The 15,465-nt window shown below is 39.6% G+C and overlaps 1 protein-coding gene across 24 annotated transcripts in view; it reads right to left on the reverse strand.

Moving 5' to 3' along the window:
- Positions 1-15,465, reverse strand: part of LOC138184512 (collagen alpha chain CG42342) — a 118,218-nt gene that overhangs the window by 28,323 nt on the left and 74,430 nt on the right. For 11 of the 24 annotated variants that reach the window (XM_069122547.1, XM_069122564.1, XM_069122556.1 and 8 more), the window contains exons 2-5: positions 5,563-5,642; positions 4,506-4,541; positions 3,563-3,598; positions 689-762 (exon numbers count right to left, since the gene is read on the reverse strand). In XM_069122547.1, the coding sequence (XP_068978648.1) occupies positions 689-762; positions 3,563-3,598; positions 4,506-4,541; positions 5,563-5,642 (226 nt within the window). The remainder of the gene's footprint in view (positions 1-688; positions 763-3,562; positions 3,599-4,505; positions 4,542-5,562; positions 5,643-15,465) is intronic. The other 13 variants (XM_069122565.1, XM_069122560.1, XM_069122559.1 and 10 more) reach the window with 5 other exon arrangements.

Raw genomic sequence — 15,465 nt, forward strand, 5'->3', positions numbered from 1 at the left:
AGAATACCGGAACGAAATAAGAAACGCGAACTTCTATTATCCGGCCATTTTACTAATTAAATACTGTGTCTTTCGCTCATTCGTTATGGATGAGACTTCGTTATTCCCGACGTAATACAAACTCACATTAATCAGAAATAGCGAAAGCAGGAGCAGTGAGAATTGAGAATCTTGTTTCGTCCTAGTGGAGGATGAACGTTCCCTATTTCTCGCTAGTATACGTATGTATGTGACTTTAACGTTATTTAATATGGACATTCGTAAAAAAAACATCGGACACGACACAACAACAAATATCTCTTTATAAAAGCAATGCAATCTGTGTCGTATGTAATCAACGATACTACAAGTCACCAACAGAAATAAATGAATATTTTCCGATTGAAACATGTCTCTTTTAGTATGCATATCACGAGGTGTGTAAATAAATTGTGCAGTCTCTGTCGAGGAAAATACATCGTTTACCCTTCGAATCGTTTTGATCCAAGCTCCGCGTATTCTTCTCATTTTCTTGCGTTAGAATTGTCACCGGTAGAAAATTTTCACGAGATTGGTTTCTAAAGAACGGGAAACGGGTAAGGAAGATCGAAAAAGAAACGATGTACTTTCGCGTTACACGTACGTCGTTTACTAGCTGCGTAATGCGCTCTCGTGCTGTTTCTCTAGACTCTAGATAACGTAGCTAGATACCTTTACTGCGGAAAAGACGTCAAAGCCCGGACTTCCCAGTTCGCCTTTCTGTCCTTTTTCTCCGGGTCGTCCCTGAAAACGAAACATACCACATTGTATTTGATGGAAAAATAACGTTGTGCCATAGCGAGACTGGAAACAAAACCATCGCCCGTTTCCACGAGTTTCGAAAACGTTTGTTTCGAATTTAGCCAACTGACTTTTATATCGTACCACCGCGAACACTCGAACGCTGTTTCTTCGCGAAGCCACCAGCATTCGTTCATGGTTGTTTTCGTTGTTGGACGAATTATTTATTCTCAAAATAACGTATAATAGCGTAAAAAGTATCCAATCGGGTAAATTCTACAGGTTTCTTTATTCGTCGTAACGAATCATCGTTTGAAATTCAGCTCACAAATGTATTTGACTGCGGACTTTTACACGTCATTCTGCGTTGTTTTTTTTCACTTAAATGCGTTTAATTGTTTCACTGATAGCGAAATTGCATATAATTGCTTTTATACCAGTTATTTTTTAGGAAGAGAATGCGGCGTAATATTTTAATGGCTTTGACATTTTTTAAGCTCTGGTTTACGATATATTTGCATATAAATCGTAAATTTAACGTATGAAGCTTGTCGCGTGAAACGGGTTAATTAAGAGTTCCCATTTAATTGCCTTTTGTGCAAAAAAATTTTACTTTCACACCGTGAAATTTGAATTGTGGAGATCCGTACTTCAATTAGAAGAGCGTATTCGCGTAATTCATAATAGCGTGATCTACTTTCCTTCGAGTTTCTTAAGCTCCACGTTATTATTTATTAAAATAAACAAAGTGATTTCAGTACTCAAATAATATTTATCACGTTTAAGGAAGTTTGTCGATTAAAAGGTAAATCAGGCTAAAGAAAGAATAAAAGCACCAGCACCGAGTATCACGACTAAAAGTTTTTAGCGGTATCCACCGCCGTAGTGGTCGCGGAGGTAACTTCTAATAATATTAACCCACTATTTTATGGTTTCTTCAAACAATTGCTTCGTATTCTGGATTTGAGGAAATCGATCGACTCCGACTGTCTAAAGAAACAGACCGCGTGGCGAACTAAAATGACGTATATCCAAAGCCCACTTTAAGGAGTTTAAGTTTAAGAAACCGATATCGATGAAACTCGAAGTAACATTTCGCTTCTTGGCAACAACTGCAATTTAAGAGATATCACTGTCAGGTATTCCGAATAAAATTTCGGATAATCGTTGATTCACCGCGATGCATTAAGAATGCTTTTGGATCGAACGCGACCGGGCAGCATCGTACGTAAGAGACCAGTTCTCGTGTGTAAGCCGATCGAAATTCTTTCAACCAGACCACCATCGACAGAACAAATATCGCGTGATATTTGCAATGCTCTCATACCCTCGTACCTTCCATCCTCGTTTTCCTCTTTTCCTATCTATGCGTGCTTGTACATCCGTTCGTATTACCCGCCTACCAATTCACGTTTCACTCGTTTCGTTTGCTCTACGACAAAATGCACGTATAACACGTGTTTCGTACTGTTTTTGGAACGAGATCTTTCAAGTATTTACGATTACATGCCACGTATACGTCACGTTTCGAGAAACAACGATATTCTAACGCGTCTCGCTATTAACTATTAACCCAAAAGTCTGTCTTTGATTCGATGAAATTTCTATTGGTTTTTTAATTGAACGAATATAGTAGAAAGTTTACTAGCAAATACATTTCAATTCAGAATTTAAAATCTATATTTCTTAATAACAAAAAAAAACTGGTTTCCTTTCCCTATCAATTACGAAAATATCTTTGGCAGTATTTTAATTTAGAACTTCAGTTATTGAAATTTGCTTTACACGCGCATACGAATTAATGTATTCGCGAATAATCTTTCAACGCAGTACATTTTTCTCCTGTTCACGTTCCACGTATCAAACCGATTATTTGTTTTTCCGAAATTCCAGTGCGACCAGTTTAGTACACGTTTCAACATATTTGTAATTGCGAGCAATGTCGTTCCTCCTTTTTCCCGAATGCAAATTCGTTCCGTAACTGAATTTTAATATTATTAATCAACTTCGATATTCCAACAATTCAGCCCGAATACATAATTTACTTTCTCCTGTCATTGTTCTTAAAAATACACTTCCTGAAATAACGTCCGTGTAAACGATTTGGATTAGAAGATGTACGTTACACCTTATAGGTACAACGCTCTCGTATCAAGTTGCCATTCACGTTAGAATTCGAGTCGGGAATAATTTATTCATCCGTACACATATTTGTATTGAATCACCCAACAATAAACAGCGCGATTTAATCTGCAATTATATCTGCCACGTGTATAATTAACACAGAGTGTGTTACTCCTACTACCAATTATTGGCTATTAACGTCTCTTAATTTAACCATCGATAATTCTACTATCTTCTCTTCCCATGTATAATCTATTATCTCGCTAACTGTAAATTCACTTACTCGAAGGTATGCTAGGTACATAATTATCACGTTATCGCACTGTAATTTTCTCCATAGCGAAAAAAAAAAAAGAAACGTATTTACAGAGTCTATGTTCTTACATAGGATCCAATTAAGGAAAATACAAATATCGTATCTGCAATTCATTAACACTTATCGTGTTATCCGATTTGAACAAAACAATATTTGATTGATATTTAAATACATAAGGATGAATTAATATTTTGTACTTTTGTATATCGTATGTATTATTTTATATATTTTTGCATGTACTCGTGTATATATATACACTCTGTATCCTACTGCTCTTAAGTTATGTTAATTGGATCAAACCCAATAGGAAAATCATCTACTGCAAAAGCTACACTAAAATAAGTAGGTTATTCGTGCACTTACCGGCTCACCTTTTGGTCCATCTAACCCAATAGGTCCCTGAAAGAACACGCTAGTAAGTTTGAATAGTCGATCGAATGGCAAAGAAAGATGAAAAATCAAAAGGCTGCTGGCACCTTTCGAAAAATAAAATCATTCCTTGCGATATAATGTACGTATGCGAGCATACGACAGATAGAAGGAACATCGAGTGTTGTAGAACATCGAAATGCTTTCAGATACGACGTTTATTTTACGACACCTAGGATTACATATATCTATTAAAATTATATTATACCAGCACATTTCGATGTGCTTCTATAGGGATAGTGAAAGTAATTTCAATTTACAAATGCAATAATTTTATAATTCTCATTTAGAAGATGCAGGAAACCGGGTTTTATCGTTCCTTTATCATCGTATTCATATCCGCGTCGACGATACACGTCGTCACTTTTCACATAACAAACTGACATTCCAAAAATCGCGTACGTCTGTATTTTTTTTTTTTTTTTTTTGGTTTACTTCAAACAAACTGCTATTTTTTCACACAGAACTTTTACTTCAGTCGACGTTACGGCGAAACGTCATATCTGAAAGCAAATGTCAAACTTCAATTTCACGATCAGTATATGTATGGGCGTAAAAAATTGAGACTGTGGAGAAAAGTGTAAAAAAGGGTATTGCTCAAAAATTTAGGAAAAAAGCGCAAATTTAACGAACAAAAGATCACAGAGATGAGAGAGTGAGAGAGAGAGAGAGAGAGAGAGATAAACAAAAAGGCTACATGAAACACATTAATTCAAAATATGATTTAGTTGGTGTTACGTGCATACGTGAAAGACGGTAAATGGAGTATACAAAAGGCGACACGAAAGAGAGAGAAAGAGCGAAAGAGAAAAAGAAAAAAAAGAAAGCAGACAGACAAAGTGATAGAAGAATGGAAAGAAAATAAAAAATAATATACCGGAAAACCGTTCTTGCCCGGCGTCCCGGCCACACCCTGTAAGAAGGGGTATAAAAAATTAAAAACTCGTTTACAGGGGACAAGGGTTAAGTGCTCTCGCGTTCATGCAAAAAGCAATTTATTCCGCTGACCAATCGTGTCCGCGGTTATCGTGATGTACATAATGTTAAGGGCCATACTACACCGATAATTATTCCAACCAATTAGATATTCTCATGGCGGCCAACTACCACACGAGTATGTACTTTGGTTATCAAAACTTCGGCCGATCGCGGGTCAACTTCGGTGACACGCTTGCTATACCGGTCTTTCGTGCAACGATCAATAACTTCATCCACACGATGAAACATAACACTTCGAGTGAATTTCGTTTAAACTGATTTTTCTCCATTACCCCAACGATCCTCGACGTTATCCGTTAATAAATAGTTCCAGCAATTTCAAAAAAACAGAAACAAAACCTTCTTGTTTTCCAAACGAATATATCTTCTCAGTCGTGAACTAATCATTCTTTTTTGCATCTTTAATCTTCGGCTAATCTTTTTCTCCTATCGATACAACGACCACTCTCTTAACGAGCAGTAAAATATTAGCGAAATATATCTCTGTCACGTGCTGCATATTTATTCAAAGTGCAAAAAATTGGAAATAAAAATTCCGTCGCTGCGAGAATATTTTTCTAAACGATTGCTCGCTGACAAAAATAACCGCCAAATATTTGACGATCTTGACGAAAGGCGACATTTATTGTCCAACTTTTTTAACTTTATGGTGCTCGAAATCTTGATGTAATTAAACGTCGAGTGTCGCGTTCCTTTGTAACAGAAATGAAGGATGCGTACGTTCGTCGAAAAATACTTTCGTACATACAGTGTGTGCCAGCAGTTATGAATTCGAGGAGACTACGAATATGTATCGTTAGCAAACTACGTCATGCTTTTCCGCTGCACTCTAAAAACACGCACACTCCACGTGCGATCACGACGGGTGCGCTACGGGAAAATAAGGACAAAAAAAAAAAGGGGATTGAAGCGAACGGAGGAACGGATCTACTCACCTGCGGGCCTGGTTCCCCGGGGTCACCTTTTTTCCCTTTTTTCCCCCTTTTTCCAGGAGGACCTGGCTCACCGGGAGGACCTATAACAGGAACAAACAATAAATCGATACCTCGCGACGCACTTGAACGAAAAAGCAGCAGGGCGAGGACAGGAGGGTAGAAATGAGTTTTCGGCGCTGCGAGCGAAACGTGGTCCCGTGAAAGACCCGACAACGACGGCGACCACGTTAACGACGGCCACGCAAAGACCCAAAGGGGGATAAAAAGGCAGGCCGTCTCTCTTCCCGATCGAACTCGAAACGAAGTTACTTGCCCGCTCCACGTCCCGCGTTAAGGATATTTTCGAAAATTCTCGTCAACGTGTCGTACACGGTTATGCAACACGCAATCAATCGATCCTCGGGGCTACGTGCGCAATTTCGACGAACGTTTTAGGTTTCTGTCGGGTCTGCGTCTGTCGGGTAATAAGGTTTTCCGTAACCGCATTCCCGTGTAAAGCGTTCCATAATGCGCGATAGATACAGTGTCGCTGAGAAATTGTATCTACCGGATTTCCATCGTTTTTCCATTATAGTACGGAAATCGTTTTCTTTTCGTTACTTCCCTCGCCGTTTACCTCGCTACTTTGTTACTTCGATAAATAGTTCTTTTATTTACAATACGAAAAACTTTAAGCACTAATTACGGATAAAACTACGACGAGTTGAAACAGCGAAAATCCAACATTCTTCACAATTATCGATGCGATTGAATCTCGAAACGGTAAAACGGGGAAAGAGCGAGAAACGTGGTCGATCGGGAATTCAACTTTTATTTATCTTCTCTATTAGGAGAACGTCGTACGCGTTATCCTAATTTCCGACAGGAAGCAGGGAACGTTCTCTCGTGGAATAATCGAATCCACATACATTCTCCGACTGCTTCCACTAGCTCGGACATTTGCTCAAAGTCGGAACGTTTTGCTCTTCTTTCGTTCGTCGATTTGCACGTGATGGGTGATGATATTCCGAACACGATCGCGAAGAAAACGAAACGGAACGAACGCAACGGGGTTGGGCACGAGAACAAAAACAAAAGGGGGAGAATAGGGTGGAGGTTGGAATGAACGATATTAGTCGGGCGTGAACTAACTTTTCGTGAAGTTTTTTACAATCCAGGACACGAATATAAATCTCCACGCCAGCTGACGAGAACCAGAGATGAAATAAGAAACGTGCTAACAAGGAAAGTTCGAGGGTCGATATCGGCAGATATTGAGGAAACTTGAAAATAATTCCCCGGCGAGGTCGAGATCTACGAAAAAGGACTCGCCAAACATTTTCTGCTAGCAACACAGTTTTATCGCGCTGTAAATATGGCGTATAAATAGATTTTAAGCAAAAACCACAGTAACGACGTTGATCCGAGTCATATGTCGAGTTGTGATTCGTAGGAAGCCGATAAATTTTGCAAAGAACCGCTGGTTTTTCAAAACAGTAGTTATCATACTACGACGTTTTAGCGATTTTTATATCAAAGAATTGTTTTTATTAGTTTTCGATGATCGTGGTATTGAAATGGTAAATTATGTAAGTGGCAAAAAATAAAGTGCGGCTTTTGTAGCGGGAAAGAACGTAAATTCTAGCTACCATTTATTCTCCCTCTAAATCTGTAGAGGTTGCGACCGTCGAGAGTCAATAGCATTCAAATGATAAATGCCGCAAATAAAAAAATTAAGAGAAACGCGATTTGCAATTCTATCGGAAATCTTCGTTTCTGACACATACGTCGTTTACCATTTCAACCCTTTAATTAATATCTACGCGTCGCGTTGGTATGAAATCACTCTCTAATCCCAGTTAAGCTGGCTAAAAAACAGTCGTGTATCATAGCTGCTACGTTCGCTCGGATTTATTTCTCACCAGCAGCTGTTCGTGCTTTTATCATCGTTATTCCCGACAAGTACAACCTTTAAGTATTTCCTTCTTTCCTCTCTCTCTCTCTCTCTCTCAAAAAAAAAAGAAGAAAAAAAGAGACAAGAACAAGAAAAAGGAAGAAGTAAAAAGGGAAAAGAAAATAAAGGCAAAAGAAGAAGTTAAAAAGGGAGATGATACGTCGACGCGCGGAACACATCCACCTATCATAGGATTATCATCAACGCAGAGAGGGCAATGAAGACATCTGTTTCATACTCTCTGCTATTACGAACACGGTAGAGCAACGGGAGAAATAAGAAAACCGCGAAAGCGCAAGACGACAGGGATTTTGAGCTGGGGAATAGCAGAGGGTGCAACAAGGACACAAAGATGGAGTAAGTAGCTTCTGACGCGGATGACACAACTGAGAGAATCAAGGCACAATCCGATCGCTGTACTCGAAGAGAAATGAACTAAGCTAAACTAATTGAAAGAGGTTAAAAAAGAAGAATATAAAAGGTCCAATCGTATATCAACTATTTTTCTTCCTTTTCTCTGTATATGCCGTTCGCGATGGTTGTTCCCATTCCCTTTCTCAAACGTTCCTTTACCTATGTATCTCGGCTCTGGCTAGTTCTTGATGTAGCCAAAAGTTTTCTTCTCCTTAGAGTTCTCGTCAAACCACAAATGACGAGCAGAAGCACGAAGTGTACTCTCCGTGAATTCCGGCAAGTAACGAGGAAAGTTGTACGAAAAAGGGGAACAGTCAAGGGGAACAGCCTTGATCGTTCTTCTCCTCTATGTACATATATGTATGTATGTATATTAGTAGTATTCCAAGTTTCTCCGTTCGCCGTGTGCGCGCTTTTGTGCGACTACTATTTCCGGTTTAAAGATCGTGCTTTACGAAGAAGACGGATCGGTCTCCGCGGTGCAAGTGGGACGAGTAGTATGTCCGGAGCAGTAGTCCGAGTCTACGGGGGATACTAGAAGGAAAAACATAGGTGGATTAAGTGAGTCAGAGGAGGACGAAAAGGAGGAAGAAACCTTGTAGTCTAGACACGACGAAAATACTCGTCCCGCTTGGAAGTGTGCAATAAAACTGCGCTTTGCACCTCCGTTTTGCTCGGCTGGGACGGTTGTTCCCGTAGGAACGTTTCTCGCGGTAGGGGAACTCGGCCGACCCCTTGGTGAAAGTCTTTCGCGCGAATAAGAACGAGATTAACGCGACGCTTTGGCAACGTTCCGAGGGCAAGGGACTAAGGCGAGCAGGCAGTCGCTCCACCAACTTAACGACACTTCGTTTTCGTTTACAGAATAGCTTCAGGCGACCGGAAAATGAGCGACCGATACAAAGAACCTTTTACGGCCAGATATCCGACCAGGCTTTTGGGAAACGAACGGTCTTGCATATTGATCGTTACTCACTTACCACGAAATTAGCCTTATTTCCTTATTACTCGTCTCGCGGACTCACCAATCTCTTCTACGACTGGCTACCGCCTTTACGTTTCAGACTCAAGTTTCGCGTGTAACCAAAGCGTCTTTTCTAATATGTCCGATAGTTCCGATACGAAATTCAACTAGTAACGGTTATCGTATTTTTTGTTTACTAACTAGATGAAATCTACTATTACGTATTGTATCTTAAGTCGTACGAATGAGAGAGAAATAGCATCCTTTGCGCTTTCCCTCTCGTATCTGTTTCCGCATTAAGTGGTTTTTCACATTTCAGAGAACAACAGTATTTTTAAATGTAAAGCTTGCAGTTCAATTTTCAAAATACAAAAAGGTAATCCACAACACGGATGATCCGATTTCGGCGAATTGAGATTCTGCTACAGTGCATTCTATAACTCTAACGAGTATTCGATGCGGAATTGAATAGAAATGTTTATTTCATAAAGTAACGTTGTTCGAGTTTCTAAAGCGTTATAGCTCGTTCTATGCACGATTATAATTAAAAGAACGTGGTTTATGAAATAATTTCCTCGTTAGCGATATTATATTCTATGGCTTAATTTAATCCAGTACTTCCGCTTCTACGTCGCGATAGATTTTTTTTACTTTTTCGTTTTTTAGCTCTCGAGTGTCATCTTCGCACTTTGAAAATTTGTACAATCGACGAAATTCCAGTAGGCTTTTATAGCGAAACTTTCTCAACGAAAGGTGTTCCGTTGAAAAGAAAAAAAATGACAAACGTTTGTAAATTTATTTACAGAGTATACGCGAGTATAAACATTCGTCTCTGTGGTTAAATTTACGACTTTGACGAGAGTTTATTGCAGAATTGTGTTTTTGCACTAAAATAGTGTAATATTCGTTTTACCATGGAGAAAGAAAAGTTGGAAAAATCTATAGAGCAAACAGAATCGTATTTCAAGTTTGCTTCAAAATTGTCCCGGAAGTGCAACTGCCGTTTTTCATTCGACGAATCGATAGTCTAGCATTTTTGTTTAATATATCGTCAGTCGAATATTTGTTGCCTAATTGCAGTTTTACGCGTCCGCGTTCATTGAGATTTGATAAATATCGTACTTTATTAAACTACCTGCGAAATATGCGAGAGTTTTATATATTACCTTTTATTCATTTCCAATATGTTTAATTAAAATTATACTACTCGTCAAATTGCAAAACTGTAATTCATTCCTGAAATTTTTGTAATTGATCATTTTAACGGTGATAATACATCCTCAATGAACGTGCAATATTTATCGGATACTCATTGAATACTTACAATATAACTAAGTGATTAATGGCTAAATCGATTGGATATTCATAAAATGACTAAATGATTAACGATTAACCCGATTAATATTTGAAAGAGGGAGAAAGAGAGAGAGAATATTTGAGAATATTTAAAGATATATAGAAAGTGTTTTGTGCGTACTGTTATTTATCTTGTGGATACCGTATGAATTTCCAAGCGTTTATAAATACGTATAATGATAGTACACAACGTGTGTTAATATTTGGAAGCAAACAGGTTTTTCTATTAATGTTTAACTTCACAGTAGAAATTTTTCATTGCAACGAAATTTTATTTAACGCTCGAGTAAACCAACTCCTGTCGATCGAATCAACTTATTTGAACGTGAATTTCTATTACATAAACTTCGATTACATACAATATGAACTATCTGTCTCCTAACGAACGACAGGAAAAATACAGTTCTACCAAACCTACAATTTTCTTCGACGAAAGATTTTATCGCCCCTTACCATCTTGTCACCAATTTGTCTCGTTCAATGATTCCAAACTATCGACGGATCTCTTGTCCAGCACTCGTATATATACCTTGCCTTACATGAATGAAAACAGGACGAAATTGAGAATCACTGAAGCCGATAGTCCGAGAGGCAAACGGAGTGCACGAAAGCAAACGGAGGGGTGGCAGAAGGTAAGACGGGGCAAAGGAAAGCGGAGCAGAAGGCAAGGTAGAAGCTGAGGACCTCACATGTTGCGGCCGCGGGCCAGTACGGTTATACCAGGCCCAGCTCCGATTCCCGCCCCGGTAGTTTCCCATGATTGAGATACGTAATCGGTATTCCCTGACGTATCTTCCATGCTCACCGTTCTCAACGGTGTTTCACGCTCCCGCACAGAGACGATGCTCCTTTCTTTCCCTTCCTGTCACTGTCTCTCTCTCTCTCTCCCTCCCTCCCTCTCTCTCTCTCTCTCTCTCTCTCTCTCTCTCTCCCTTCTTTTCAATTCCCGTTCGTTCGTGCACGCACGCTTGCTGTCAGTCCCTTTCTCTAAATCACGCTTGCGTTCTGACACGAATATGCCTACGAAGGAAGGGAACCACCGGTTATGGAAGGACGTAAGCGATTCGCAAGCCTTTTCGATACCTTTCAATTTCCAACTTCCCGAGCGTTCTTTAAATAATTAGTCAGGCGGATTTAATGCATATTTTTATTTGGTAGGCATGTTCGTGACGGTGCATGACGCTGGAGTTAAGTTAGTGAACTGTTAAAATTAACCGCGAGATGGATTCGAATGTCAGTGTGTTGAAGCTGTATTTGATAAATGAGAGGCGAGCTAAGTATATATCGTTGTAAACACACGTACGAGTCGAGGTTGATGAAGTTACGTTAAATTAATCATTGATCCGATAACGCGTGAAATAAAAACCGTAGGTATAGTGCGGTAACTTTCGTCTGATAAAGATAAATTTTGAATTTCGTTCGACGATCGAACAGTTAGATTCTGATCGTTTCTTTTTTGATAAATGTCCTAATACACGTAAGGATGTTATTACATTGCCTTTAAATTTACTGTAATTCTAATCGTTTCTCGAATTTCATTACGAAGAAGAAGGTAGCAACTTCCCGAACGATCCAATAAAATCGGTAATACTTAAATCCTCCTCTTCCTTTTGACCCAATAAAGCGCAATCGACTTCGATCCTTCTTTAACCCTTTCAGCTCCAAGTTCTTTTTAGCCCAGGACCGAAACCACTCTGAACCGAGTACTTACACGCTTTGCCACTTCCGATACGTATTATATCGATCGTGTATCAAATTCTTACGCTCAGACGTCTCTGGAAATGTTAAAAATTCAAATCGTTTGGAAAGTTTTATCGTAGCGCGACGGCTGTATTTACGAATCTCAAAGGCCAAACGCTTTGGAGCATTTCGATGTCGATGTCACGAGATATTCGAAACACGGGATGATTCTATTTCATCGTGTACATAAGTGTGTAAGAAAGCATGGAATGCCTATTCGTTATGCGCCGCTTCCGAACTAACAACTTTCCAGGCCTCGCGGGAGAAAGTTTGATTAGGAATTTCAGAGATACAGAGACCTGACGTGCATCAGCATGATTATATTCGTATTCTCATTATATAGTTATTAACGTAATTATACTTGGAGATTTTCGCATAGAGCTTCTTTAATATCGATAAGATAAGAGCCAGTGTATTTAAGAGATACTTGTTAAAACACCTATTAAAAGTATTAAGTCGCATAAAAAGTTCTGTATGCGTGCGTAACAGTCATCGAGAGCTTCTCCGAATTTTACGAGTCTAAATTTCAAGGATATAGAAAACTTTTACTCGCAAAAGTACACAAAGCACGAAACTAAAGCCACGAAACTTTTATCCGCACCTAATACTTTGATACCCGAGTCGATCTACGCGTATATCGAATCCCAGTTCAACTTGATTCCTTCTTTTTTCCAAGCTACTTGTACACCTTTACATAACGCGCGACAAGAAAGTTGCAGATAGGCGCGCCATCGCGTACTCGATATCACCTGCTGCTACCGCTTCTCTGGCACGGACGTCCGCCGTATAATATGTCCATTAAGCGGTTTATCGAAGGAAGATATAAGAACACTTGGGGAACAGGGACTCGGTTTCTGACATTCTACGGGACGAGTTTTAATACGCGTGCGTGTGTGGTCCGCGATTCGATTTCCAGCAGGGCCGTGGTGGCGGGTCGGCTTTATCGAGGCGGGACGAATCGCAGTAGCGTAGGCAATTCACTCGAGCGACGCACCGCGTCGCGGTAAGAGGGAATTAACGAACTCCCGGAGGACCAGCCTGTATGTGACGATAATATCGCCGACCGGTACGTGGCCGAATGTATCATTCTGATAACGACCAACTCGCAATTACAGACAAATAATGCGCGTTCTCTGTTCTATCCTGGCTATCGTATAATTGCCAATACCGCCGTCACGAAGTTGCATCGCGTTTCGTTCGTTTCGGACCTCGCTGGATAAACGCAACGCGAGCATTCGCTGCCTCGTCCGACTATTTCATTGTTTATTAGAATATCCTGATATCTTTGGATAGGATCGATAATTTGCCGAACCAATTCGATCTACATTTTTGATAACGCACTATACAGGGTTCTTAAATCGTTGGTAGGAATTTCGCGGCGTATAGCTTCCACACAGGAAGCAACGAAATAAAACTGTTCGAAGATTATGAAAGTGTAAGTCGAAAAGTTTTATTACCCGTGGAATCAATACTGCAGAATGCTAAACAACTCGAATACCTACGCGCGCCTTTCGTCTGGCTCTAAAGCCTGCATAATCTGCACTTTGTAGCCACACGAGTGAATGCAGCTATGAATAACCCCTTCAAACAGACAACCGCAAAGAATCGTCTAGTTGATCTTTGGAAGAAACGCTCGTCCGATCGATTCAGAGATACGCGGTCTTCCCGCTCTTTTCTTTTCTCTGTCTCTATCGTGATATGATATGATACGATACAATGTACATTACTGTATACCGTAATACGTTAAGAATTTCTTTCGTATTCTCTAATTTATTGTATCGACTGATCTTAGTCGACCATTTAGATCTCATCACTTCCATTTAAGAGTCTTAAGCCAGGATAGTGGTTGTCAGGCTATATTTCAGAATCACTCTGTAAAGTTTCAAGGCAAAATCCAGGATAAGTTGCGCAGACTGGTGGTACGCGGTATCTTCGATTAATTCACGTAGAACGAACATTATAAGCCGTAACTTATAATCCGTGGGACAGAATCCAGGGCCTTCTGGTCCGATTCTAAGCCCGAGCTTGATTCGCTCAGCGGGAGGTCTCTAGGAGTATAGCGGGACCGCACGCGGCGAAGGGAAACGAGGCACAATAAGCAGCCACGCAGCTACAATCTCTTTCCTTTCCCTCTTCCTTGTCCCGTTCCTCTTCCTTCGACTGTCTTCCTCGTATTTCCTTTGTCTCCTTCTTCGATATGTCGTGCAGCCGTAACTCAAAAACTCTGTACTTGCTACGTAGAAATGGTAATTGCATGCGCAGAAAATTATCTCTCGGCTCTTCCGAGATTACCTGATCGAACAATTCTAGGAATTTAGTAGAAAATTCACGATATCACAAAACAGGAGAATAAGTTTTGTGAGAACTGGTTTTCTCAGAAAATTTGCTATTTAAATTGTTATAACGTTAAATGGCAATTCATCGGTTGGCTGGAAAATTTATTCCGTTACACCTTTTATTATATCTTACTTTGCATTCTGAATTTCTAATTCGCGTAATTTTGATTTTTTGCAACGCTCATCGATCAAAGTCCTGTCGGACATTGTTTAATTCTGCTAAACAGGTTTCAACCGTAATTCCGTGTGGGAGAGTCAAGGAGTTAATAATTTGTAGGAAAGAGAATAATACGTATATATCGGAAATTGCTCGATTGAAATTGAAAGTTCTATACGCACGTTTAATCCGCTTAGAGGCAATCGATCGCGCAGACTTAATTAATTTTAGAAATACTGTTCGTACTTTACCGCTTGAATTTGCCTGAAATTCCTCTCGAGAACAAATTTGTATATATAATTAATCCCCGTACAACAGGGCTACTCACTCCTACAATACGGATTGACTCTAACACGGTTCGAGAATCGAGAAGTGTTCTTAGATGTGCATACCCGATTTTCTGAAATTTTTCATTCGCGTTTAGTTCGTAGAATGTTTGTGCCTTTGTACTCTTTGTACTCGAAAGCTTCTTTGCTGCAGGGAAGTAGCAACTCGAAGGGTCTTTTATATTTTTTACAACATGAATTAACGAAGCTCCAAGGATGAGGTAGATTTTACCTCGTTTAACGCTGTTTAGCAATGACGAAGAAAACAATTACGTAATATTAATATGTAGTGATGAATTGTTAATTATTTTAATAAACATATTTCTCTTACTTGTGAAAAGAGATATAGTATAGGGACTTTTCTTAACTGTGGCAGCGCAATTTTTTCTACTAATTCTTCGTTTTGTATAAGACGGCGTTTTGTCGGAACATGACTATCGTGTTATACGGCGAATATACCCGTATATTATTCTCAAAGTTGCGAGAAACAAAATTTTGAAGTTTTTTTAGAACTGAATGTAATATAAGTAGCTAGTGTATCACGTTGCCCAAAGTATTCTCCAGATATAAGAAGTCTGTGAACGGTTGTTCAAATATTCCGGCGACTTTATTCGTTCTTCTTTCGTCTTCTTGTTTACCGGAGGCCAAGAGAATGCAAGAGAATCACGTAGGCGCCC

This window comes from Bombus flavifrons, chromosome 10 (assembly GCF_040668555.2).
Source record: "Bombus flavifrons isolate JBK064 chromosome 10, iyBomFlav1_principal, whole genome shotgun sequence".
Classification (NCBI taxonomy): Eukaryota; Metazoa; Arthropoda; class Insecta; order Hymenoptera; family Apidae; genus Bombus; species Bombus flavifrons.